Source organism: Suncus etruscus, chromosome 4, assembly GCF_024139225.1.
Source record: "Suncus etruscus isolate mSunEtr1 chromosome 4, mSunEtr1.pri.cur, whole genome shotgun sequence".
Taxonomy (NCBI): Eukaryota; Metazoa; Chordata; class Mammalia; order Eulipotyphla; family Soricidae; genus Suncus; species Suncus etruscus.
This window is the reverse complement of record NC_064851.1, coordinates 20,799,546-20,827,470: the sequence shown is the minus strand read 5'-3', so window position 1 is coordinate 20,827,470 and position 27,925 is coordinate 20,799,546. Positions and strand designations below refer to the sequence as shown.

At 46.6% G+C, this 27,925-nt stretch overlaps 1 protein-coding gene across 2 annotated transcripts in view; it reads right to left on the bottom strand.

Moving 5' to 3' along the window:
- Positions 1-27,925, bottom strand: part of PADI2 (peptidyl arginine deiminase 2) — a 651,199-nt gene that overhangs the window by 61,236 nt on the left and 562,038 nt on the right. For both annotated transcript variants that reach the window (XM_049772007.1, XM_049772006.1), the window contains exon 2: positions 14,329-14,517. In XM_049772007.1, coding sequence (XP_049627964.1) covers positions 14,329-14,420 — 92 coding nt within the window. In that variant the 5' untranslated portion in view covers positions 14,421-14,517. The remainder of the gene's footprint in view (positions 1-14,328; positions 14,518-27,925) is intronic.

Sequence of the window (27,925 nt, the reverse complement as noted above, 5' to 3'; positions counted from 1 at the left end):
TGGCCCCCCTCAAACCAAACCAAACCAAACCAAACCAAAATGTGCTTTTTTGTTGATCCTTGGGACCAACGTGATAGTACAGCCAGTAGGACATTCACCTTGCATGTAGCCAACCTGGGTTCAATCCCTGGTACCCCATATGATCACCCCAAGCCAACAAGGAGTAATTCCTGAGTACAGAGCCAGGAAGAAATCTTGAGCACTGCCAAGTGTGGCCCCCAAACCAAACCAAACCAAACCAAAACCGAACCAAATCAAAAACCCCCACTGCTTCTTGTGACTTCACTGACAGGATAGCATTATGGAGGATGTGAGTTCAGCATTGTCCATGAAGCTTTCTCCACCCTGTCTTTTTTTCTCTGTTATTTATTCATTTATTTTATTTTCTCCATCCTGTCTTAATCTATGGACTCTACAACTAGTCCCCACTTCAACTGATGTGGTTGAGGTTACAGGAGAAATCAGGGCTTAGGCAGAGGGATAGGGAGGGACGAAAAGCTGGGGATTTCTTTGCTGAATCCCTGGCCCTTCTCCCCAGAGCCACTATTACCTTACTTGGTTTTTAAGATTGTGTTTCTGCAGATAATTCTACTTAGACAAAAATTTACTTTACAGACTCAGAGAGCAAGGTAATCTTTGAACACCCATCTGATAACAGTTGCATTAAGTGAAGCTTCCAGCTCCCTTCATTCCTGTGGGCTGGTGAGAAACTAGAGAAGTCTCTGGAGGCTCAGGGAGTGAAACCCCCTCTAGTTTGTATTAAAACTCTAGTGCCCCACACCCCTCTGCTAGCCCAGCATCAGCCCAGCTTTGAGCTGAGCAAACAGCTATTCTTGGAGCAGCCCTGGCATATGCAACAAAGGCGTCCATTGTCCCCAGGATCCCACTGGCTGAGAGAGAAGTTGCTCAGAATCCTCTGCTGAAATCTGAGTGAGCTGGGGGCTGAGGCCCTTCAACTGCCCGTCCTGGCTGCAGAGAGGGGAAGGAGAGGAGATCCAGGGTCAAAGAATGGATGTGTTGACAGTGGCATGATCTCCTGCTTAAAAACGGCGTGGATGGACAGAAGGGCTGCCATTTACAGGAGAATCTACTCTGCCCACCTTTGTATACTTTGTACCTTGGGGCATGGCCCTGCCCTCAGGGCGCATTTTGGGAAGCAATGAATGAACAAAGTTGATCTTCTTGTGTGTGTGTGTATGTGTGTTTTTGGGGGGGGGGTTTGTACTTGATGGCACTCAGGAGTTATTCCTGGCTCTGCACTCAGAAATCGCTCCTGGCATGCTTGGGGGACCATATGGGATGCCGAAGATTGAACCTGGGTCCATCCTAGGTTGGCAGCATGCAAAGCAAACACCTTACCGCTGTGCTATGGCTCAGGCCCCCTTCTTGTTTTTTTTTTATACTATTATCAGAGGCATTTCATGTTTTTTTGTTTTTTGTTTATTGGGTTTAGGGGCTACTCCTGACTCAGTGCTCAAAGTATCATATGGTATTGAAGATTGAACTTAGGTCTCCTGCATACAAGCCACATGTATGTATGGTTGGTGTATGGTGTATGTTTGGACTCTAGCTCTTAGAGCCATCTCTCCAGGTGCCCCCCCAACCTTTTATTGTTTTGGGGGCTCAGACCCAGTGGTACTTAGGGGCTACTTCTGGCTTATTGCTTGAAGATCTTTCTTGGTGCATGGAAGTCCATGCTGTGCTGGGCTTTTCAGGTCTTCTGCAAAGCAAGTGCCCAACACATTGAGCTATCTCATCACCCTCCCCTTTTATTTTTAAATAAGCCATTAGTTCACTAACCTACTTGAAAAGATCCAGTAACTCCTTAGTATCTAATCATATAATAAAATCCTAACTTTTTTGAGGGGCGGCACACCTGGCAGTGCTCAGGAGTTACTCCTGATTCCTCGTGGTGCTCAGGGAGCCATATGGGATGCTGGAGATTGAACAGTTTAGCTGTGTGCAAGGCAACATTACCCACTGTACTATCATACTTATCTGGCACTCCTAACTTTTATTTTTTTTAATTTTTATTTGGGGGGGGCATACCCAATGACATTCAGGAGTTACCCTGGACTACTTGCTTAGGAATTGCTCCTGGCTTGGGGGACCATATGGAGAATCGAATCAGGGTTCGTCCTGTATCAGCTGCGTGCAAGGTAAATGCTTTACTGCTGCACCATCACTCCAGTCCCCCTAACTTTTATTTTTAAAAAGTTTTAGGCTTGGGGCTGGGAAGGTGGCGCTAGAGGTAAGGTGTCTGCCTTGCAAGCGCTAGCATAGGACGGACAGTGGTTCGATCCCCCGGTGTCCCATATGGTCCCCCCAAGCCAGGGGCGATTTCTGAGCACATAGCCAGGAGTAACCCCTGAGCGTCAAACGGGTGTGGCCCAAAACAAAACAAAAAGTTTTAGGCCATACCCCATGGTGCTCCAGGGACCATATAAGTTCTGGGGATAAAATTGGAGTCAACCACATGCCAGGCTAGTGGCCTTAACCCCTTTACTATCTCAGCAGCCCAAAAGTCTTCACGTTTTATCTTCTTTTCTCAGTGTGCATCCACCTGACTCTTTAGCCTCATTCCCTGCAGCAACTTCCACACTCTCAACTCCAGCTTTCTTCCATCTTGCAGAATATTGTGCTCCTTCTACATGCAATACCGTCCTGGTTTTTCTGAGCAGAGATGGCCAGTGTCCAGGGACCAAAGACTCAGTGAAAGAGTGGTAAGCAGAGGTGAGGGAGTGTGTGGAAGGTGAGGACAGGAGAAAACGAAGTAGGAGGAGTCCCTATTCTCCCAGGAGCATCACTGCAGGCACTAGGCAGAAGGTGCAGAGACCATAGGTGCAAGGTGGGGAATAGATTCTAGTGAGGGAGCCAGGAGCAGGGGACATGACTGTCTTGAGAAGTACTGATGACAATGTGGGGATGGGGAGGTCACTCTGGAAGGGACAGAAATCAGTTGAGCCACTTGCTTGTACCCTCCTTGAGTTTTTGTTTTTTTTTTTTGTTTTTGGGTCACACCCAGCAGCACTCAGGGGTTACTCCTGGCTTTATGCTCAGAAATTGCACCTGTCAGGCTCAGGGGACCATATGGAAAACTGGGATTCGAACCACCAACCTTCTGCATGCAAGGCAAACGTTTGCCTTACCTCCATGCTATCTCTCCGGCCCCACTCCTTGAGTTTATTTTTTGTTTGTTTGTTTGTTTGTCTTGGTTTTGAGGCTACACTCACTGGTGCTCAGGGGTCACTTCTGGCTCTGTGCTCAGAAATTACTCCTGGTTGTTCTGCTCAGGGGATCATATGGAATGATGGGGATCAAACCCAGGTTGGCTGCATGCAAGATAAATGCCTTATCCCTTGTGCTATCACTCCAGCCCTTATTTATTTATTTATTTTTATTAAAAGTCATCTTTCAGTGAGGTCTGGACCCCCACAAAGAAACTTATAGCCAGGGTCTGAATGTAGTGTGACTTATCTCATGAGAACATCTCTACTGTTTGCCTGGCAAAGATCAGAGATTCCCAAAACTGTGCTAAAGTGGCTTTCCTCAGGTTTCTGCTAAGTCCCTCTGCCCGATGTCCTTCTATAAGCTTTTACTTGGTTTAATCTAAGATTTGTTTGGTTTGTTTGTTTTGGGCCACCCAGTACTGGTCATAGTTTACTCTAGGCTCTGCACTCAGGAATGACCCCTGGTGGGGTTTGGAGGGACCATATGGGATGCCAGAAATTGAACCCTGTCCCCAAGTCAGGAGCTATTTCTGAGCGCAGAACCAGTTGTGGACCCCCCCCCCAAAGAAATTGAACCCTGATCATATCTATACAAGGCAATCCCATTCCTTCCCTTCATTATCTCTCTAGTCTTTGGCTAAATTCTTTTACTAGTCTACTGCTTATGTCCCTTGGACACAAGAGTCCAAGGGAATCCCTTAATACCCCTTCTGGAGGGATTCTGGGGCTATACAAACTGGTGTCTGCTCAGTCCCACCAATGCTGGGTAGCCTCTCATGAGGCAGACACCCCTCTGGGCTTTGAACTTTCAGTGAGGAAGGCACTGACTTGGCCCTACAGGGCTGTCCTACTGAGCCCCAGATGGAGGGCAGGAAGACATGCCAGCTCCTAGGTGGCATCGGGTTCTGTTTGTCCACCTGCCCTGGGCTTCATTAACACCAGCCAGGGTCACCCTCGGAGTGACCCCAGTTCCTGGCAGCCTGGGTGTGACATCCTGTCTTCAGGCCTTTGCAGGGTATTGAGGGTAGTTTGTGGGTGCCAGCCTGGCATGCAGTGACATGGTGAGTGCCCTCAAGGAATGGGATAAAGGAGGGAGGGAAGGTCTGCAGGTGGCATGGCGGTGATGGGGGCCCTGAGATGCACAGGGCAGAATGGAGGTAGGACATGAGCCATTTACAGCCAGTGGGCCTCTGCCTCTGATCTTAGCAGCTGCACCTGGGGGCTTCCAGCTGCACTGGGCCCTCTCCTTAGAGTAGAAACAATCCTATAAGGCTCCCCTTCTTCCCCAGATACCTTTAAGGACTCTGTCTCCAGAATAAAGCCCAATGTCTGGTCCTGGCATGCAAGGGTCTAATCTAAGCTCATTCTCCCAGGTCCCTTAAACTAGGCTCTTCCTGTGCCCTATAGTCTGGCTTTCCTTTCAGGTACCTTTGCTTCTATGTGACATGTCTTGGTCATACTCCAAAACCCTGTCCATCTTTCAAGAATGAGCTTGGTTGCCACTTCTCTCAGTAAGTCTGTCTCAAATCTTATCTACCAGAATTCATCTCTCCTTTCCTTGGCTGGTGTCTCAGACAACATTGAAGCAAATTCCACTTGCAGGGTTGTGAATTCTGAGGTCATGTCTCATTACTATTTGCTTTAATAATAGTATAAGAAATCCAATATGACTACTTGTTGCATATTTTTTATGTGCCAGACACTATTCCAAGACCTGAGCTCACATGCTCTCAATCCATCTTTATTTATTTTTTAATTTTTTTGGGCAGCACTAAGCATCGGATTCAGGGTCTCATGAATTCAAGACTTCTGCTGAACCACTTGCTGGCATCCTTCTTGTATTTTTTGTTTGTTTGTTTGTTTTGTTTTTGGTGATACACCTGGTAGTGCTAGGGGGTCACTTCTGGCTCTGTGCTCAGAAATTGCTCCTGGTTATTGTGCTCAGGAGATCATATGGAGTGATGGGGACTGAATCCAGGTTGGCCACATGTAAGACAAATGCCTTAACCCTTGTGCTATCACTCCAGCCCTCACTCTTTTTTACAGGTCATCTTTCGGTGAGATGGACTCACATTATTCCATTTTACAGATGAGCACCGTGCTTAGAGTTTCACACAGAGGCTGTCAGAATGAGGCCTCTGAGACTGGCTGCTTCCTTACTGGGAGTACACAGGTAAGGACACAGCAGAGCTGGGGGGCGGGGGTCAGGCCTGGCTCAGGAGAGGATCAGGTGAGATGTGCTTAGCAGCCTCTAGAGCAGTGGTTCTCAACTTTTTTTTTTTTTTTTTTTTTTTGAGAAATGAGACTCCTAAGAAGTGCTCAGAGGCCTAGGGCCACATCCGTGATACTAGGCCATTTGGGTTGGGTGGTTCAAAGTAAGGCCTGAGGAGAAGGCTGCATGACTGCTAGGGCCTGTGGTGCCTGGAACCTGCAGGGATTGGGGGACTTCTGGGTCTCCACCTGGCAGAGCTGAAGGGGGCATGTGGTGTGGGGCTTGAACTTGGGTCCTAATGCATACAAAGCATGTATCCTGACCACTGAAGTATGTCCTTGGTCCCAGTCTTATTTTTTTTTTTTCCTACTGATAAACTGTTTTGAGCATCAAGCAATACTCATAGGTTTCTACTGACTCCGCACTCAGGAACCACTCTTGGCAGTGCTTGGGGGACCACACAGATGCTGGAGGTGGATTCTGGGTTGGCTATGTGCAAGTACAGTGCTACCCACTATACTTGCTCTGTGCCCTCCTTTAAACAATGAAGCCTAGGGCCCGGAGGGATAGCACAGCGGCCTTTGCCTTGCAAGCAGCCAATCCAGGACCAAAGGTGGTTGGTTAGAATCCCGGCGGCCCATATGGTCCCCTGTGCCTGCCAGGAGCTGTTTCTGAGCAGACAGCCAGGAGTAACCCCTGAGCACCGCCGGGTGTGGCCCAAAAACCAAAAAAAAAAAAAAAAAAAAAACCCAAAAAAAAACAATGAAGCCTATTTGATGATTTCTTTGGGGTTTTTTGTTTGTTTGTTTGTTTTTGTTTTTGGGGCCACACCCGGTGATGCTCAGGGGTTACTCCTGGCTATGTGCTCAGAAAGCGCTCCTGGCTTGGGGGACCGTATGGAATGCTGGGGGATCGAACCGCAGTCCATCTAGGCTAGTGTGGGCAAGGCAGATGCCTTACCGCTTGTGTCACTGCTCCGGCCTCTCTTTGCTTTTTCTAATTATAACATTTTAGAATAGTTTTACATTGGGAGAACAATTCAGTAAATAGTAGAGCTCCCATATGCCATCTCTAATTCTTACATAGTTTCTCTATGACATCTTGTGCTAGTATGGTACATTTATTTTTTTATTAATGAACCAATATTGATATATTGTTAACATAAATTACACTAAGGTTTACTTTATATATATATATATTTATTATTATTATTTTTTTTGGTTTTGGGTCACACCTGGCAGTACTCAGGGGTTACTCCTGGCTCCACGCTCAGAAATTGCTCCTGGTAGGCTCGGGAGACCCCATATGGGATGCGAAGATTCAAACCAATGACCTTCTGCATGAAAGGCAAACGCCTTACCTCCATGCTATCTCTCCAGGCCCTACTTTTTGTATTTTATAGTTCCATGGGTCTTGACACATGTGTAAGGTTATAGGTCCACCATATATAGTTATTTACATACACTTTATAGATTGCTCTAAAAATTTCCCATGTTTTGTCTACTCAGCTTTTTATTCTGTCCTGGATTCTTAGCAACCACCAACTATTTTTTTTTTTTTTTGGCTTTTTTTGACTATACCCAGTGATGCTCAGAGATTACTTCTGGTTCTGATCTCAGAAATCACTCTTAGCAGGCTTGGGGGACCATACGGGATGCTAGGGATTGAACCTGGGTTGGCTGTGTGCAAGGCAAATGTGCTACTAGTGCTATCGCTCTGGCCCATTTGTTTTTTGGGCCACACTTGGAGATGCTCAGGGGATACTCCTGTCGGTGCAATGGGAACGATATGGGATGCCAAGGATACCAAGGATCAAACCCATTGTATTATTGCTCTGATCCAATCACAGATTGATTTTTTATCCACTATTGTGATTTTTTTCAAAAGGTCATATGGTTGAAATCATTTAGTATGTTGCCTTTACAGACTCCTTTGTTTTCAACCTTCTTATTTTTTATTTTATTTTCTTTGTTTTTTGTTTTTGGTTTTTGGACCACATCCTGTGATGCTCAGGGGTTACTCCTGGCTATGCGCTCAGAAATCACTCCTGGCTTGGGGTACCATATGGGATGCCGGGGGATCAATCCTCAGTCCTTCCTAGACTAGTGTGGATAAGGCAGATGCCTTACCGCTTGCGCCACCGCTCCAGCCCCTGTTTTCAACCTTCTTAAACCCTATGGACCAGTGGTGAGAACATGGTACTAAGAGGCCATTGTTTCTAGGACAGGAAATTTCAGTGGCCGCTGGCAGACGAGCTGTTGAAAACCATTGCTCTAGAGCCCCTACTTATTCCCTAGTGGGGTTCAGAGGTTCAGAGAGGGGATACTCTGGGCTGGCTTCCTGCCCTGATCTCAGGGTAAGCCAGCAAGATAAGCAGACTGGGATCAGACAAAGTCCCTGGGCAGAGGCTCTGGCACGACTCGGCAGGATCAACAGAACTGCTGCTATCACCCCAATCTGACCCTAAAGTTTAACAGGTGTGCTTGTCCAGTGGGGGCAGAAGGGTGGACATCAGAGTGGTGGGAGTCCTGTCCCCTCTCAGGGACTTGTGGGCAGGAGGGAAGGCTCCCAGGGACCCGGTCTTTCAGGGGACGCTGGACTCCCCCTGCTTCCTGCCAGGACCTCCTTTGAACTCAACCTCCCTGGGAACCGCCTGAAATTCATATCCTGAAACAACCCTGGCAGGGCCTCCTCTTTCAGGGTGAAGTGCTGGGTGCTAGTCTAATTTATGAGGCCACCTGACCCAACTTGATACCTCCTACTGGCATTTTCTCAGGGGCAAGTGGTACTCTGCCAGGTTCAGCAACACGACCTTGACCTTCTACTGGCACAAGTAACATGCTGTCCCGAGGGGCCAGGGTAATGGCTCATCCCATTGATAGCCCATTCCTCACATCCATCCATCCATCCATCCATCCATCCATCCATCCATCCATCCATCACTCATTCATCCATCCACCTAGATACCCATTCATCCATCTACCTAGACACCCATCCATCCATCCACCCATCCATCCATCCACCCACCCATCCATCCATTCATCCATCCATCCATCCATCCATCCATCCATCCATCCATCCATCCATCCATCCATCCATCCATCCATCCATCCATCCATCCTCTTATTCATCTGCTACATCATCCCCTGTGTAAACTATGACCCTGAGACCTAGGAGTACACCAGGTTTTAAAAGGCCCTAGCTGCCTGTAACTTTGAGGGCCTTTTCAAAGCTGTTTGTACCTACACATGGCAAATGTTTGAAAACATACAAAAAGGAGGGCATTAGGGCACTGAAAGACCTTGGTTGCCTGTTCATGAGGCACTCAGGAAAAAAGGGGATGTAGCATAAATATTATTTGAGACATAACTTCAACTAACATCCTAAAGACTTTTCTTTGAGCATCTCTTAAAGACCACTCAGATTTATATAAATAGACCTTACTATGAACATTTGTGTAGATTCAAGTATTTTTTTATTTAGTCTTACAGCATAATAACCACCCTCAAACCTAGCTTTACTGTTAGCCTAAGTGCAGTCATATTAAGGTTTAACATTTCAGGCCCCAGTTCAGAATGCATGAACTGGAGCAAGGCCAAAACAATAGCCAGTCTCCGGGAACTGACCTTGCTGGGGAAACACGGAGGCTGGGAGCTGTGCCTTGCTCTGAGTTGGTAAAGATAAACATGCAGCTTGTCCTGGCCATTATGTCTAGGGCCCAGTGAGAAAACTAAATGCTTATATCTGCAATTGTGATGCCTTGCCAGGACACTTTGTGTAAGTATTCTGCTCTATCCCAGAGAAAGTAAGATTAAAGAGACAAGATGGAACTTTACTTCTGAGTATCTGACTCTCTGATTTCATTTCCACCAAATTCATACACATACCTTCTCCAGCCGGGACCCTAAAAATTCCCTCTGTGTCTGGACCAAGCAGTCTGTGACATCCATCCATTCTTCCATCCACCCCCTTCCCCTAACCCCTCCCCCCATCCATCCATCCATCCATCCATCCATCCATCCATCCATCCATCCATCCATCCATCCATCCATTCAAGGGGCCACATTGACTAGTGATTGACTAGAGGGCTGAGGGCCTTTTATGTCAGTAGAAGTGGGGCACCACTCAACACACATCTCAGAAAACAACCAGTAGAGCTGCCATGATCTGGGATGTGCATCTCCATAACTGGTTCTTTATCTTATTCTCTTCACCTGTAAAAGGGGAACCATTAAATATTCTAGTACTTGACTCTTAAAGTTGTGATTTGAAAAAAATTTTTTGCTGGTACTGGAAATAGAACCTAATAACTCACACAAGCAAGATAAGGGTGGGCAGGAGTGACAGAACGGGGGTAGGAGACTTGTCTTATATGGGGCTGTCCAAGGCTCAAATCATAGCATCCATATGGTGTCCCCTGAGCAGCACCGGAAGTGATTCCTGAGTGCAGAGCCAGGAGTAAGCCTTGAGCACCCCCAAAATAATATAAAAACAAAAATAGCACCCACATCCCAATTGCTTCACAGTTGGATGGCACAGACCCTCCTTGGCTGTGGTCCTTAGGATACTTTCAGAATTTTCACACCGATGGGAGGCAGGAAGGACATGTGTGAGTGGAAGAAAAGAGATGGGGGAGAACAAAGATTTTTCTGGACTCTTGCTCTTGGCTAAATCTCTGGCAGTGCTGAGGAGCCATGTTCAGCACATGGATGTGTGGGAACTCCTGCCCTGGTCCTTTGTCTCTTCACTAGTCAGAGAGTGAGCAGCAAGGTCCTGGGGTATGAGAACATCTCGGATGCCCTGATGATGGGCATTCACTCCTAACTTTTACCTCCTGGCTCAGTGCAAGACCAGATGTGAGCATGACACTGCTCTGTAGAGGTCAGAGGCTCTCTTCACTGTTGATGCTTTTGGGCCATACCTGGCTGTGCTTAGGGATGACTCTTAGTGGGGTTCAGGAGAACCTATATGTGGTACTAGAGATGGAACTGGGGTCAGCAGTGTTCAAGGCAAGTGCCCTGCCTGCTGCACTATCTCTTCAGTCCTAGGCTGTGCTATCTCTGGCCTGAAGCACCAGTTGATCCCAAGGCTTGGATGGGACCTTTCAGGAAGGGGGTCTTCTTCCCCAGGGAAAGTCAGACATATGGCCTGACTGGAGGGTCAATAGGAGAAGAGGTAGTGAGTGGTCACCCCCCTTACTCTACAGTGCTGCTCTCTCTCCAGTCCCCCAGATGTGATTTTGTTTGTTTTTGCTTTTTGTTTTCGGGCCACACCTGGAGGTGCTCAGGGTTACTTTTGGCTCTGAGCTTAGGAATTACTTCTGGTGGTGCTTGGGGGATCATATAGGATGCTGGGGATTGACTGTGTGCAAGGCCCCACTGTACTATCGCTCTGACCATATCCCTAGATTTGAATGGAGTCACTGGTGCAGGGGTACCATCTTTCATAGGTGAGTGGGAGGTGGGATACTATGTGGATGCCCCCAGTCTGCTTAGAAAGAAGTGAGGGTCAACTCAGGACATGGGGGGACGGTGGGGAATGTTTTAGAACTAAGGGTGCTTGAGGAGAGCAGTAGATAGTATCTTTAACCACAGTTATCTCAGTGGTTATTTCTAAACAAAACAAAACAAAACAAACAAACTCTACTTCCTTCTTTCTTCCACCCATCTTGCTGGAGATTAGTCACCTGCAAGGCCTCTACCTCCCAAAAAATCTTATCTGACTTGGGAGAACACAGGTTAGGATGGGCAGCCAGTGACCTACAGGGATATATGAGTGAGTAGATATGGCTACTCACTTAAAAAATATTTTTTTTTTGGGCCTCATTCTGCTTTGTTGGGATCTAGCTCTTATTAGCACAGACAATGTGTAACATTGCTAGTAACATGCTAGGAGCCTGGTTCATTCACCAGAGTTGTTCTCAACTGAGACTGGTTTCTTTCTGCTGTTGCCTAGCGACTGCTTTGTCCAGATAATTTTTTAGTGTCATTTTGTGGTGTGTGTGTGTGTGTGTGTGTGTGTGTGTGTGTGTGTGTGTTTGCTTGTAGCTCTTAGAGGACGAAGTCTACAATACCTAAGATGGCCTGCCAGATGCCATTGGGCTGAAGCTAAGAACTTAACTAACTTCCCCATATTGGGTGTTTGCTCTCTGAATCTAAAATGGGTCTAAAGTCCTCATGGAAACATGTGGATAGAAAAATACACATGGATAATTAGAGATAATAGAAAAAATATAGGACCATCTCATTGATAATTTTATTTTTGGCCACACCCATTTGATGCTCAGTGGTTACTCCTGGCTAAGCACTCAGAAATTGCCCCTGGCTTGGGGGGACCATATGGATGCCGGGGGATCGAACCGCGGACCTTCCTTGGCTAGTGCTTGCAAGGCAGACAGACACCTTACCTCTAGTGCCTCCTCACCGGCCCCATCATTGGTCATTTTTAAAAAGAAATTTTAATTTTATTAATTTTTGGCCTTGGGATTATACTTGGCATTGCTCAGGGGTTATTTCTGGATCTGCACTCAGAACTCACATTTGGTGGTGCTTGAGGGACCATATGGGATTCTAGGGATTGAACCCAGATCAGTAGTGTGCAACACAAATGCCCTGACGGCCTTACTATCTCTCCAGCCTCTCTCATCATTCTTATGTTGAATATATATTGAAAGAATGACATATTGGACAGTGGATTAAAAAGAAAAAAAATAGTATCAAAACTAGTTTTACTGATTTATTTTATTATCTTCTTCCTCTTCTTTTTTGGTGACATCAGGGATTGAACCTAGATCTTAAGCATGCAAGGCATGTGATTTACCACTGAGCCACATCCCTGGTCTCTCACTAGTATAAGGTACAAAAACATAGAGACTTAAAGAGATGCTTAAAGAGCTGAGCACAGGCTTTGCATGCAGGAGGGCTTGGGTTCCATCCTTGGAAATGCACAGGACCCTGAGTACCACCAGGAGTGACTCCTGAGCTGCACTGGTATACCTCCCTTCCCCCCATAAAATGTTCTGGAGAAAATAAAAGATGACATGTGGGTTCCACTTGGGGCTGAATTTCATGTCTGGTTGACTAGAATTGGTCTACACAGCTGTGCGGTGCTGCTGATCTCTGGGGGGTGGGCAGTCTTAAGTGCAGGTGTCTGTGGGGTTAGGGAGCCATATGGCATGACTGTTTTTTAAAGAAAGATGTCCCTGTATATATCCCCTCCACTTCCTGTCCCTGCTGGGACTGGTCTTCTCTCTGCCAGGACAGGAAGTGGGGTGGAGGTCCTGGAGTGTGGCTGCCTTCCTTCCTTACCATGCAACCATCCAGGCTGCTCCAAAGTGCCCGAGTGAACAAACAGGCAGGGACAGCAACAGCTGAGGCTTATAGACCAAATGCCCTGGCAACAGCTCCCTGGCAGTGCCCAGGTCAGGTCTGGGGATGGGGGATGGGGAGCTTCCCAAGGCCCTGACGTCTGGACTATAGGTCTCTACTGCATTTTGACACGCAGACACCTCCTGAAGGGTCTGGGTGGATCACTGAGCCGGGCAGCAATGTGATGCAAGAGGGTCTCAACTGTCGGCTGACCTCGAAGTCATTGATCTTAGGGAGAAAGCCAGGACTTGATGGTACCAGTGTGTTCAGGGATTGTGGAGGAGGGGGACAAAAAATTGGTTGGGCATGGCTGCCAGAGCCACCATAGGGAGGCGAGGAGAGGACAGAGACCAGACTGGGGATGTGGGTGCCAAGATACAAGGGGTGGTGTTTGGACTGGGGAGAGGCAGTGTGGCCTAGATGACAGCATGATTTGTGAGCTCTAAGTCACACTGGCACCTCCAGCTTAGTCCAAGGTGCTGAGAGGTCAGGGGACCTGGCGGACGTTGTCACCACGCAGAGACCTATGTGTTTTCCCTCTACTCAGCACTGCCACCTCCTACCAGAGCCAAAGGAACAAACCACAGGCTGGGATGGGGGCTTCAGATTTGTGGGGTCCTTACTACCCCCACTCACACTGGTTGTGCCTTTTTGCAAAGCTGCCCTTCCTGTCACACTGGGAGAGCATTGAATTTTGGCTGCTTTATCCCCCCTCATATTCTGCTATCTCAGGAACCCTGCATCCTACCAAGCTCATGGACAGGACAAGAGGGTGAAGGAGCAGTGACCTGAATTGGGAAGCTTGTCTGACAGAGTTTTGTGGCCTCAGAGAGAGCCTAGAGGGCTGGGGCACCTGTCTACTGTATGCATGGGACCCCAGGTTCAGTCGCAGCACTGCATGACCTCCCTAGCCCCTGTGACCCCCCCAACATCACCAGGTAGCCTGTCCCCTCAAACCAAACCAATGCCCAGAGTTGTAGATCCTCCTTGTCCCAGAACAAGTTCTCTCCCTGGGCCCAGGGGCACTTCAAGGGGAGGTGCTGGGGATGTGAGACTTCGCCTTGGGAATGTGTCATGACCAACAGCCCCCCACAGGGTCAATCAGAAGCCTGAGCAAGCCTAGGGCCAGATTCTGCCCAGGGAAGCCCCCTTAGGTCCCGACAGGGTCTCTGGCCCTACCTTCCCAAATCTGGAGGAAGCTCAGATGATGAGGGAGCTGGGCTGAGGTGAATCAGGAGGGTCTGAGGCTAGGAGAAGGGGAGAGGGGAGGTGCTGAGAGGGAAGCAGAGAGGTGGGTATGAAAGAGGGGCTGTGTCAAGGGGTCTGGGAGGCTGACACCGATTTTGCACGCTGACGGGTTTACAGGGAAGTTCTTAAGATGCCTAGGCAGGGGGGCCTAGGGAAACTCAGGTGCAGGACGAAAAGTGCGTGCTCCAGGCCCAGGGAGGGGCTCAGGCCTCCTGCAGGGGCCAAGATCAAAGGCTGATGCAAGAATATGGGGGTCTGGGGCCCAGCTCACCTGTAGACATCGGTCCAGAGGTGAGTGCCGAGCACGTACACCGCCTCGACGCGGCTTCCATACTGCAGCCGCACGGTCCTTTCAAGCAGCATCCTCGCCGCAGTGCGTGCGGGTGGGTCCCGCGCTGGTCCTCACTGTTGCAGGTACCTAGAGCCTGGTGCACCTGCAGCAGGTGAAGCCACTCCAGCCGGTCGCTGCCCGGAGAGCCTTTATCCCGGCGCAAGGGGGCGTGTCCTGGGCGTGGCCAAGAGCTAGTTCTTTCTTTTATAGGCTGTGAGCCCGTCCGTCAAGGGTGACCACGCCCACTCATCTTTTAGCCCGACACAAGGGGCGTGTCCTGGGCGTGATCAATAGCGGATTCCCCTCTCTTATTGGCTAAGAGATTGTCAGTCACGGGTGACCACGCCCCCAACTCTTTCTGCCCTCTAGTGGTTAGTGATTTTCTTCTTTTTTTTAAATTTAATTTATTTAAAGAAAATGCATTACATAGTTGACATAACTGATAACAGCACATTTTTAGGAAGACCAAAAGCAACGTGTCTTCTTTAAAAAATAGAAAATTGAAAGGAAAACTAAAGAGACGGAAGAGAAAGAAGAGTATTTTTGAAAACTGTTGACTCACATTGAATTCAATGAGGCACCAGCAGAAAGTTTAGTAAGTTCTTTTTTCTTTTTTCTTTTTTTTAAAAGGTAAGAGTTAAGAAAAAAATGCAGCAATAACGGTGTAAGAATGGCAAGTGTTGTTGTTTTTTTTTTTTTTTTTTTGCATAGGCCCAGTAAAATATGGGTAAAATGGGGGGAAAAAAAGCCTTGTCCTAAATACAAAGAGACCTTATCCCTATAGGATCACTAGTAGTTAGTGATTTTCATTCATCTCTTTCTCTCCAAAAACCTTTAGAGGGATCCTGTCTCCCCATTCCACTGAGGGCAGCCCCTTTTTAGAGGGGCAGAGAATGCCAAAGAGCCACCGCTGTGTGGCAGGAGAACAAGGTGGTGGCAACCCAGAGCTGGAGGGTACCTTCATCCAGCCAGAACTGTAAGAAAATTCTTTTTTTATTTTTTAAATCATTTTATTTTATTTTTGTTTTTTGGGCCACACACAGTGGCATTTAGGGGTTACTCCTGGCTCTGCAATCAGAAATCACTGCTGGCTCAGAGACCGTATGGGATGCCAGGAATTGAACCTGGGTCAGTCCTGGGGCAGCCGGATGCAAGGAAACACCCTACCGCTCTGCTACCACTTTGACCCCTATGGGAAAATTCTTTTTTTTTAAATAATAATATCTAATATCTTTATTTAAACACCGTGATTACAAACACGATTGTAGTTGGATTACAGTCATAAAAAAGAACACCATCCCCCTGCACCCATGCCTGGGGAAATTCTTAAAGGGAATGCTAGAGCCTCCTTTACAAACTATGATAAAGAGGGAAGAATCCAGCTGCTTAAAGGGTACCCACCTTTTGCGCATTCACTGGTGGCAGATACTGGGCATGTATCAGGGTACACCCACCTTCCTGGGCAGCATAGAGCTGCCCAACTTCATTTCAACTCTATTTCATCCTGAGAAAGCTGGGGTCCAGAGGTGGAGGCTGGGTGGGTAAGGGGCACGGCACCCTCACACGGGCTGGGGCAAGTCATTACATGAACAGAGTGTAAAAAGATCACATACAAGGGGGAACTGCTAGGAAGGAAGGAAAGACAACTGAATTTTACGTAAGCTGTGTTGCAAGCACTATTCCAGCCTGTGATTTCATGTGTTAGCATATGGTCTTCCCACCCTCCCAAATAATCTACCACTTAAGTGATGAAGAAAGTAAGCTGCAGAGAGGTTAAAGAATTTACTCTGGCTGGGACCAGAATGATAGCACAGAGAGTAGGGAGCATAGAGGGTAGGGTGCTTGGCTTGCATGCAGCCTACCCAGGTTTGATCCTGACATGAATATGGTCCCATCCCTCCCAGCATCACCAGAAGTGATTCCTGAGTGAAGAACATGTTGGGTGTGACCCCCAAACTGAAAAATAAGAAGAAATTTACCCTGGTTTTGTAGTGAGAAAATTAGGAGCAGAAGCAGAAAACTAGAAGCAGGACCTAAGAGTGACCCCTTCTGAGTAGGCCAATCTAGAAACTGGGCAAAGATGAATTGGTCATAAATCATAAAATTTATCTACCAGAACAGAAGAGACAGACCAATCTGCTAGATCAGGAATAGGATGGGTTCAGTGAAACAATAAGCAAATGTCTATGCGGAACTTAGACGAATGCATTAATCACTGCTTGTACTTATTGTTATGTATGTTAGAAACTACTGTGTACATTGGATGAGAAAAATTCTTTCAGAGAATTGGGGTAGCCTGTATATGAACTCTGTGTGAGTTGCATTTGGGACTCTAGCCAGGTCGAGTCTGCAAGTTTTAAGTAAAATTTGGCTCTCCTTCTAATCTCTCCTGTGCCTCTTATTCTTGGTGAGATTTTGATAAGTCTCTTAGCTCTTTTTTTTTGGTTTTTGGGTCATACCCGGCGGCGCTCAGGGGTTACTCCTGGATCTATGCTCAGAAATCGCTCCTGGTCAAGTCCTAGCCTTCATACTGTACTGTGACCTTGAACAATTCACCTTGCCATTCCCAACCTCCATATCATTTTCCATATCTTGATCCAACTGATCTTTCAGCAGAGATCTGAGGATTATATTAAAAGAGATGATAGAATATAGTGAGTAGGGCATTTATCTTGTTTCAACATTTAGCACCCCATATGGTCCCTAAAATCCATCTGGAATGATTGCTGAGCACAGAGGCAAGAATAAGCCATGAGTACTGCTGGAGGCAGTGGCCCCAATACAAAATCAAAGCAAAGTAGAAAAAGAGACTAGATAACAAAGACACTAAGGTGCCTGGCACAAAGAGAATAGTCCCCAAAGGAACCTCTTTGGGTTAGAAAGGTGACTGGTGACAGAGTGCACTTCTTATATATGTGAGAATCTGGGTTCAGTCCTCAGCAGCAAGAAGATAAAGAAAAGAAAGGGGTCTTTTATTTTTAATTTTTAGAGTATTTTTATTTCTTATTAATATCTTTATATAAACACCTTGATTACATATATGATTGTAGTTGGGTTTCAGTCACGTAAAGAACACCCTCCTTCACCAGTGCAACATTCCCATCACCAATGTCCCAAATCTCCCTCCTCCACACCCCACCTTTGTCTGTACTCTAGACAGGCTTTCTATTTCCCTCATTCATTCGCAGTGTTATGATAGTTCTCAGTGTAGTTATTTCTCTAACTGCACTCACCATTCTTTATGGTGAGCTTCATGTTGTGATCTGGACCTTCCAGCCCTCATCACTTTTGTCTCTGAGAATTATTGTAAAAATGTCTTTTATTGTTCTTTTTTTTTAAATATAATTTTTATTTTAATTATAGTGGTCTACATATCATTGTCAATAATAGTTCTTAAGATACCTCCAGACCAGCCTCTCATAGACTCAATTTCTGCCCCTGGCTCATAGCCGTAAAGTGGGGACCCAAAGTCTGTTCTTGTGTCCAGAGCCTCGCGGGGTTTAAAATAGCTGAAGTGGTCACAGCTGTTGGTGGATTCAGGGCCGGAGGTCTGTCCCCCATCACGGCTGCTCCCATTGCTCCCTTGGCGTCCAGAAGAGCCAGGAGACAGCTCCCAGAGATTCTAGGGGAATGAAGGGCATCTAAAGGCAGGCTTAACTTGGGCTGGTTCCCGGCACTGACCTCTACCCACACCCCCAGTTCTGGCTTCTGCCAAGCTTGTGGTCAGAAAGCTTTAGCTGGGATGGGGTGGTCTGAACTGTTCCCTGCGAAGACCCTTTTCCCTGGAGGTCTCTGAGATAGGTTTGGGGGCCCCTGGGGTGGATGACACAGATATCTCGGGAGCCTACCTTGAGGAAATGGGCAACTTTCAAGCGCATCATACTGAAAACACTCGAACTGAAAGGCATGCCTGTCACATCTGGCCTTGGTAGAAAATTAGAAATAGGTCACTGTGACCCCAGAAGCAGGACACCCTTGGGAACTTGTCAGAGTGTGATTCTACAGGGTGTGTCCACAGGCATGTGGGCAGTTTGGTGCCACACTCGTATCACCCTTTGCTGTGCCAGCAGCTAGTGGGGGCTCCTAGACTTAGTTTCTGAGACAGGAGATATTATTATATTCACTTTGCATGAATTCTGGCAGCGAGGAGCTAGGCCTCTGGAGAGAGCAGACTCAGGGTTAAGTTCGGCTCTGGCTGGTGCTAGCAAGGGGCCTTTTTGGGGGGGCTTAGTTTATTCTCTGTAGGAAAGTCCGAGGGGCCTTTATCAAAGGTTTTAATAAATGAACCCAGTAAAATACTTAGCATGGAATGGCTCAGCATAGATTCCCACCCATAGACAGTTATTTATTACACACACACACACACACACACACACACACACGCACACACACACACACGCACACACACACGCACGCACACACAAAAAGTGTTTTAAAAACAAAGTTCTGGGGCCGGAGAGATAGCATGGAGGTAAGGCGTTTGCCTTTCATGCAGAAGGTCATCGGTTCAAATCCCGGCGTCCCATATGGTCCCCCGTGCCTGCCAGGAGCAATTTCTGAGCATGGAGCCAGGAGTAACCCCTGAGCACTGCCGGGTGTGACCCAAAAACAAAAACAAAAAAAAACAAACAAAAAAAAAACAAAACAAAGTTCTGCTGTTTTATTTTATTTATTATTTGGGGATAAGGTGGGTTTGGGCTACAGACAACTGTCCTCAGGACTTACTCCTAGTTCTGACTTCTGTTTAGGTATCACTGCTGGTGGGGCTCAGGGGACCATATGAAGTGCCTAGAATAGAACCTGGTTCATGCACATGCAAGGCCAAAGCCCTACTTGCTGTGTTATTTCTCTAGCTTCTGACAGTATTTGCTTTTAAGAACTTTAACTGATTGGGGCCAGAGTGGTAGTGCAAATGGTAGGGCTTTTGCCTTGCATGCACTAACCTAGGACAGACCGCTGTTCAATCCCCTGGCATCTTATATGGTCTCTCAAGCCAGGAATAGTTTCTGAGTGCAGAGCCAGGAGTAACCTCTGAGCATCACTGGGTGATGCTGAGCCTCCCCACCCACCCAAAACACACACACACACACACACACACACACAAACACACACACACACACACACACACACACACACAACCCTTTAACTGATGGAACAAGGCCCAAGCGCATTAGGGAGGGTAATCTGCTTGACTCAAAATCTACTAATTAATGATCTATTTCAGGGGTCCTCAAACTTTTTAAACAGGGGGCCAGTTCACTGTCCTTCAGACTGTTGGAGGGCCAGATTATAGTAAAAACAAAAATTATGAACAAATTTCTATGCACACTGCATATATCTTATTTAGAAGTGAAGAAACAAAATGGGAATAAATACAATATGTGGCCCGTGGGCCATAGTTTGAAGACCCCTGATCTATTGGATAAGTTGGGTCACTCTCAGCGGTTCTCAGGAGACCATGTAGTACTAAGAATCTAACACAAACCTCCTACAGGTAAGGCATGAGCTCCAGCCTTTGAATTACTCTCTGGCACTTCTAGTTAAAAGTGCACCCATGGAATCGAGAGAAATAGTAGAGGTTAAGGTGCTAGCCTTGTACACTGTACACTTGTACACTGCTGGCCTTATTTGATCCTTGGTATCCCATATGATCCCCTGAGACTCTCCTGGAGTGATCTCTGAATACAGAGCCAGGAGTGAGCTTTGAGCACCAGAGGGTATAGTCTCAAAACAGAACAAAATTAAAAAATTTATTTGTGGGGCTGGGAAAAATAGTTCAAAGGGTTAGTGCACATTTTTGCATACAGAAAGCCTGGGTTCAATCTCTGGCACCTTGTGGTCCCCCAGCTCATCCCCTGAGCACAGCAGGGTGTGGCACCCAGATCACACAAAATAAAAATTTACAATATATAAAAATGACCTTCATAGCAATGTCTAAGTCGGTGTTTGACTAGGCAAACTGGGAGCCCTAGTCTAGCTACATTGCTATATAAAATTAACCCTCACAATGCCCAAAGATGAATGGGTTCAGGGTTAGGTCATGGGCTTAGGTTAGGTTCAGGGTTAGGTTCATGGGTAAGGTCCTTCTAGGCCTTCTGTCTGCAACTTCAGTGCTAGGTACTTTCTCAAGAGGTACAGGGAAAAGATTTTGGCCAGAGAAAAAATTTGGCAGTTCTGCTAGAGGTTCAGTTCAAGGGTCTAAGTATCTATTTGATGCTTCCCAATATCCTGAGTATTTATTTGATGTGGTGGTGGTGGTGGTGGTGGTGGTGTGTGTGTGTGTGTGTGTGTGTGTGTGTGTGTGTGTGTGTGTGTGTGTGTGTGTGTGTGTGTGTCTTCAGGGACACACTCAGGAGTACTGAAAGCCTCCTGGACTGTACCCACTTTGTTCAGTTTGTTCAGGGTTTATTCCCAAATAAAATATGGGTTAGGCATATGCTAGGCCTGTTCACTACATCTATGTTATCTATCAGTCCTGATCACCTGCATTTTTACATTTCTAACATAGAATGGCTTGGTGAGATTCAAAAGTCAGCTCTTTTTGAGGACAGAATTGAGTTCATTAATCCTTTCATGTCTCTAGTGTACAGGTAGAGATGAATTTGTTCTGGTTTGGATTTGGTTTGGGGCATACCTGGTGGTGCTCAGCTCTGGGCATGGGACTGTGCTAGGGGACTGAGCATAAAATGCCTGACTCAAACCTGGGTCTTCTGAACTCAAAGTCTGCTTTGTATGAACTTGCCCAGTTGAGCTGTCTGTGTGGTACCAAAAGGTGAATTTGAAGGAGATGCAACAGATCAAATCTCTGCAGGGTTCCAGAGGCCAGAATATGCAAGCTGGGAGTCTGTCCAGGCTTTGCTGTCCGATTCAGTAGCTGCTTTTGCCTTGGGCTCTTGAGCATTTGTGGGTAAACAGTTTGAATGCTGATGAACTGAGTGTAAAATAGCCAGTTTTTTTTTTTTTGGGGGGGGGGGGGGGCCTTTGAGTCATACCCGGCAACGCTCAGGGGTTACTCCTGGCTCTATGCTTAGAAATCGCTCCTGGCAGGCTCAGGGAACCATATGGGATGCTGGGATTCGAACCACCAATCTTCTTCATGAAAGGCAAATGCCTTACCTCCATGCTATCTCTCCGACCCTAGCCAGCTTTTTTTTTTTTTAAATTTTTTTTTTATTTTAAAGATAGTTTAGGGTCCAGAGTGGTGTGCAAGCAAGCAAGGCATCTATTTTGCCCACGCTAGCCTAGAATGGACTACAGTTCGATCCCCCAGCATCCCATATGGTCCCCCAAGCTAGGAACAATTTTTGAGCAAGTAGCCAGGAGTAACCCTTGAGTGTCACCGGGTGTGGCCCAAAACCAACCAAACAAACAAAAAGGACAGTATAAAATAAATGAAGTCAAGTAAACAATACTTACAGGCTAGGGAGACAACTCAGGGCCAGGGGTACAGGTGCACAGTACTGAGTTCAATCCCTAGCTGTTCTGGGGGGTGGGGTAGGGCACCAAACTGACAGCAAACTGGAGCCCAGGGCATGTAAGGTGAATGCCTTAACTACCATATGACCTCTCAAACACTGCTGGGTGCAGCCATAGAGCTCCTAGCACCACATGGCCAAAGCCACAGATCCTGGCATTGATTTGTAAGGCTCAAGTGCCCAAGTGTTGCTGAGAGTGGCCCCCTGAGCACTATTTGGGAGGTTCCCTCCCCAAATATTGCCTACATGTTGAAATGCTTCTATTTTGGATATATTGAGTTACACAAAAATGTTATTAAAATTAATAGCACCAATTATATTTTTAAAATGCAGCTACTGGAAAAAATATGTATAAAGTCTACATTTGTGGTTTGCATTGTTTTGTGTGTGTGTGTGTGTGTGTGTGTATGAATTTGGAGTCCATATCCAGTGATGATCTGGGGCTACTCCTGTTTCCTGGCTTTGCTGGTAATGGGGGTGTGTGTATTAGGCATCAAGCTGGGGCTCAGGGCATGTAAACCAAGCATTATCTATCTCTCTGGATTCCTGGGTTTTATATTCCTGTTGGAGGTGCAGGTTCAGGTACTACTGACCTTTTAAAGGGAAGAATTGTGGCTGCCTTACTCAGTATTGAGCTCCTAGAGTCTTGGCCCTTACTTGGTGAAGGGAGGCATTGCTCTGGAGTTTTCTGAGAACATCGGTGGGCTAAGGGCTTGAAAAGGCACCTGGGAAAATAAAGCAGAGCAGCATACATGTGATGCCTGAGCACATGACACCCACATCCTGACATGTGCACCTTGTTTCTTTAACCCTTGGACATGTACTGGGGCTATCTCTGCCTTTGGAGAAGCCTGTGTGCTCTCTCTGTCTCTCTCTGTCTTTCTCTGTCTCCCCTCTTTCTTACCTAACCTCTCCCTCCCCTTCTTCTGTGCCTCCAAATTAAATATTTTTATTTTTATTTTTTTTTTAAAGAAATCACAGTAGAGGATAAAAGAGGTGACGACCACACGATGGCACCAGAGGCTCATTTTAGAAGTAGGGAGGAAGGACATCTCACCTGCCAGATGCTTTTCAGAGTCTCTCTCCTGACAGACACAATGGCTCTCTCCTGTCTCATACTAGTAACGCAGGACTTTGCTTTGGGACTTCTTCCCAGTGGGTGTTAGAGTTCAGGGAACCAAGTGGTGTGAGATCAGGTCTCTTAGAATAGAGCTCTGGCGCTGGATAGAAGAGTGGTTGTGGGCCCCAGAGCTGGTCTCTTGTGTCTCATCTTTGTTGTTGTTGTTTTTGTTTTGTAGGCCACACCTGGTGATGCTCGGGGGGTTACTCCTGGCTATGTGCTCAGAAATCACTCCTGGCTTGGGGGACTATATGGGAAGCTGGAGGATTGAACTGCGGTCCGTCCTAGGTTAGCGTGTGCAAGGCAAACGCCCTACTGTTTGCACTACCACTCCGGCCCCTTGTGCCTCACTTTTTATGTTGTTCCTAGTTGTGTCAATGCTTTGGTATTTGAGCTGAGGTGGTCCATTTATTTAAATAAGCACTTAATAAGCAACCATAGAGACGCGTGCCTCTGGATTGGCCTGGAGGAGGGATACAGCTGCCTAAAACACCTCAATTCTGCAAGCAATTGGGGATGGGGTGGGGGTGATGTAGATATGTGTGCACATGCCTCCTGCCTGGAGTATCCCACCAGGGCATTTACAACAATCCTACAGGCATGTGCTATCATTATTCTTGCTAGACTCTAGGAAGCAGTTACAGTCTCCATTTCTAAACTCAATTGGTCAGGATTTAAGTCTCAGCCCTGATAGCGCTGGTGGGGATAGACCCCAGATAAAGGGGTCCATAAAGGTTGGTCCTTCTCATCAGTGAAAGGGCATGATGATAGCTTCCATTTTTGTTTTGTTTTTGGGTCACACCTGGCAACGCTCAGGGGTTACTCTTGGCTCTATGCTCAGAAATCACTCCTGGCAGATTCGGGGGACCATGTGGGATGCCAGGATTCGAACCACTGTCCTTCTGCATGCAAGGCAAATGCCCTACCTCCATGCTATCTTTCTGGTCCAGCCTCCTTTCCCAGATGGAGGTGAGGATAAAATTTAGAGCAGATAATACAGACAAAGGGCCTGGATATAGGTCGTACTCACTGCACACTGAGCCAAGTACTGGGGTGTCATGATCGTCCTGCAATGCCTTTATGGACTGATGCTTCAACCACAGCATTCATGAGGTATACACAGCACACAGAGCTCTGTGTTGGGGGAGCTGCACCCTGGAGTCGTGGCTGCCACAGGAATTCAGCTCAAGTTGCTTATTTGAGAGGTAGTTCTAGGAAACACCAGTAGTGGGACAAGGAGGATTGGAGGCAGCAAAGGTTAGGCAGGACAGAAGAGAAAGCAGTTAGCTACTGTGGAAAATTCCAGCTTGAGTCAGTTGGGTCCTCTAGGAGATCATGGAGCTGAACTATTTCTTTTTTGGGGTGCTTGGTAATCACCCCATGCTCCTGGCCTATTGCCTGCAATGGGAGAGAAAAGCCTTTCGTTAGAGATATAGATAGTATTAGAAATCAGGATGTGGCTCCAGTAGAGAAAGAAAAGGCCAATTCAAGTGAAGGAAAGAAAGGCAGGCTTCCAGAAAGAGGTGAATTTTTGGGTTGACCCTTGAAAGATGAATAGGAGCACAGCAAAAAGAAATGGGGGAGGATAGTTCAGACCTATCAGCCTACCTGAAAGGGAAGCCAGGGAAGGGAAATGCAGAAGTTGGGGGAGAGGAAAGGTAGAGGTGTTGTGTGTAGATAAACACTTGCAGGGGTGGGGCATTTTGGGGACTAAGCCAAGAAAACAATCCTGGAGGTTGAAAAGATGACTCAAAGGACTGCAGCGCAAGCTGTGCATACAGGTGGCCTGAGTCTGATCCTCAGTACCACATGGTTCCATGAGCACTATTGGGAGCAACCTCTAAGCACAGGACTGGGAGTAGTCCCTGAGCAATATTTCGGTGTGGTCCCCAAACAACCAATAAAATAAACAAGTGAAGGAAAACAACCCTGGTCCAAGCCATAGTGTGGTTTGAGCGTCAGGCCAGAGAATGTACTTGGGTGGATTTTTCGGCAGGAGGGAGTTGGGGAAGGTTGGACTCTCTAGAGATGGTGGGAGGGAGATGTTTGGGTTATAAGTGATGAGGCCCAGATGGAGCAGTGTAGGCTGAAGAACGTTCTTGGTTGGCACCCAGAAATCTTGCAGCCTGGAACCTTTTCTGTCCTTCCTTGGACTAACACACACACACACACACACAGACACAGACACAGACACACAGACACACACACACACACAACACACACAACACACACAACCTCGGAGCACCTTTATAAAAGGCTGTGCATTGCAGTACATCATCCAGCAGGGGGCACCACTAACCCAAGGCCTTCACACTTTAGGGTAGATGTAGAATAAAGAAAGAGTTGGCTTTAAGGGATTCTATTTTATTATTATTTTCTATTTATAAGAGCCATGCTAGAGTGAAAACTGGGGGCACGTGGTACCAGGGATTGAACTCAGGACTTTGGGCAATCTAGGTAGGCATGTACTATCTAACACTTGAGTCATATTCCAGACTTGGATTCTTTTTTTTTAGAGGGAGGGGTGGGGAGATGAAACCAGGGGGCATAGGTTTTGTGTTACAGTCCTTGGTGCAGGGTACTAAACCTGGAATAGTGCCAGGGGACCATGTATGTGGTAATCGAACTAGAATTGGCTGCATATAAGGTAAACATCTCCCCATTTCCCTTTCTGTCTCCCAAAATCACCTTCTAGGAATGTATTAATTTCTAAAATAAATTTTCAAGGACTTTGGATGATAGCTATTTGCAATCTTGGTTAATGAAATAGGTTTAAACATTTAACTGCATTTATGAATTTACTATCTTTAGTTTCTTTTTAAAAATGCTTCATTAAATAAAGTAATTAAAATGCTTCACTTACTTTGACGACAAAGACAATTTTGTCAAGGACTCAAATGGATCTTGGAACTCTTGTAATTTATACTTGTAAATATAGCGAGGTTGGATTTTTATAAATGTTCTTACATTTTTGACAAACTTGTTAATAGCTCAATTTAAAAATCACAAGTCTTGGAGGCTGGATTCTTTTCATACAGCGAGTAAGGCAGTTACTTTGCATGCTGCTGACCCAGGTTCACTCAATCGTAGACACCCATATGGACCCCTGATTCTAGCCAGAAGTGGTCCTTGAGTTGGAACGAGGAGTAAACCCTGAGCACAGTCAGGTGTGGTCCACAAACAAAACAAAATCAAAAGTCTAACTCAATGAATAACTTGTCTGTTTTTATTTATTTATCATGGTGCCAGGAATTGAATAAGGCAAGTATTCTGCCACTGAGCTACATCCCCCAGCCCTGATTTGTGCATTTGGGGTGAGGGTTAGGCCACACTCAGCCAGAACTCAGGAGTTACTACTGGCTCTGCATTCAGGAATCACTCCTTGCAGGCTCAGGGAACCATATAGGATGCTGGGTGACAGAACCTGGGTCAGTTGTGTACAAGGCAAGCGCCTTACCTGCTGTACTATTGCTCCGGCTCCAATTTGTGTATTTTAATGTAGAACCTTAGCTCCATCAAATGTTTCTTGGCTAACCACCCCCTTCCCCAATGTCCTTTGTATTTGGATGTCAGGTGTCAGGAACCTTTGGACGTCAAGAACCAAGAGACGGTTGTTTGTTTGTTTGTTTTGTTTATTTGTTTTTGGTGGCACTCAAAGGTTATTTCTGGCTCTGTGATCAGAAATCACTCCTGACAGGCTTTTGGACCATATGGAATGCCAGAAATTGGAACTGGATTGGCCTCAGGCAGGCAAACACCTAACCCACTGTACTATCGCTCTGACCCCAAAAAAAAAATTTTATTATCAAGAAGACAACTTAGAAGTTGGGCAGGTGGACTGATGAGGATAGACTATAGCACAGACATCGGAAAGGGGCATGTGGAATGTGTACATGGGCTGAGTCAGGAGATGTAACATCTAGACACATGTATGAGTTTTCCAGAGGCAGCTCTGCAGATTCATGAGGAACCTGTGAGTACCTTCAGTAGAGAAGCATACAATGAACATACATGACAGAACAGCTACAGTTGTGTCCTGGAGATTGGTCAAGGCTGGTAAGGAGGAAGCAAGATAAAAGGTTTCATGCACCAATCTAATAGCCAGTTCAGGCAGCATCTGGGGTCCTGATGGGAGCAGCTGGAATTCATAAGGTCTGTCACAGGCCAAAGCCCCAACAAGGAGAATGAGTAGTTATTCTTAGATATAGCTGGTCACAGAATCTATTAGACTATGACCCAGGGACTTTTCTTCCTCCAGCCCAGAGAGCTTTGCTTGTTTCCACCCTCCCCTCATGTCAGGGTCTAAAGAATGCACTCAGCAATATTATGTTTTGCTAAGCTTGGAGCTTGGGTCCTCATGCCAGGCATGTACCCTACCCTCTGTGCCCCCCATCTGTTACCTTTTTATTTGTTTGTTTTTGTTTGTTTGTACTTTTGTTTTTGGGTCACACCCAGTGGTGTTCAGGGGTTACTCCTGGCTCTGTGCTGAGAAATCGCTTCTGGCAGGCTCTTGGGACCATATGGGATGCCGGGGATCAAACTTGGGTTTGTACCAGGTCAACTATGTGCAAGGCAAATGCCCTACTGCTGTGCTATTGCTCTAGCCCCTTCTTATTTTTGTCTTAGGGCCATGCCTAGTGTTTATATCTGGTTCTATGTTCAGGGATTGCTCCTGGTGGAGCTCAGGGGACCATGTGGGATGTAGGGTTGGAACTGGGTTGTTTCGTGCAAGGCAGGTGTTCTACCCACGGTACTCTTTTCCAGTTCCAGCAGCTAGGAACTACTTAAGGTTGGCACATAAAAACACAAGCCACCTAGTTAGAAACTAAATTTCAGATAAACAATGAACATCTATACCCAGTTCCAAATATAGCTTGGAACATAGAAAGCTATTTGTTGTTAATCTAAAATCTGAATTCAGTGCCAGGGTGAGAGTTCCAGC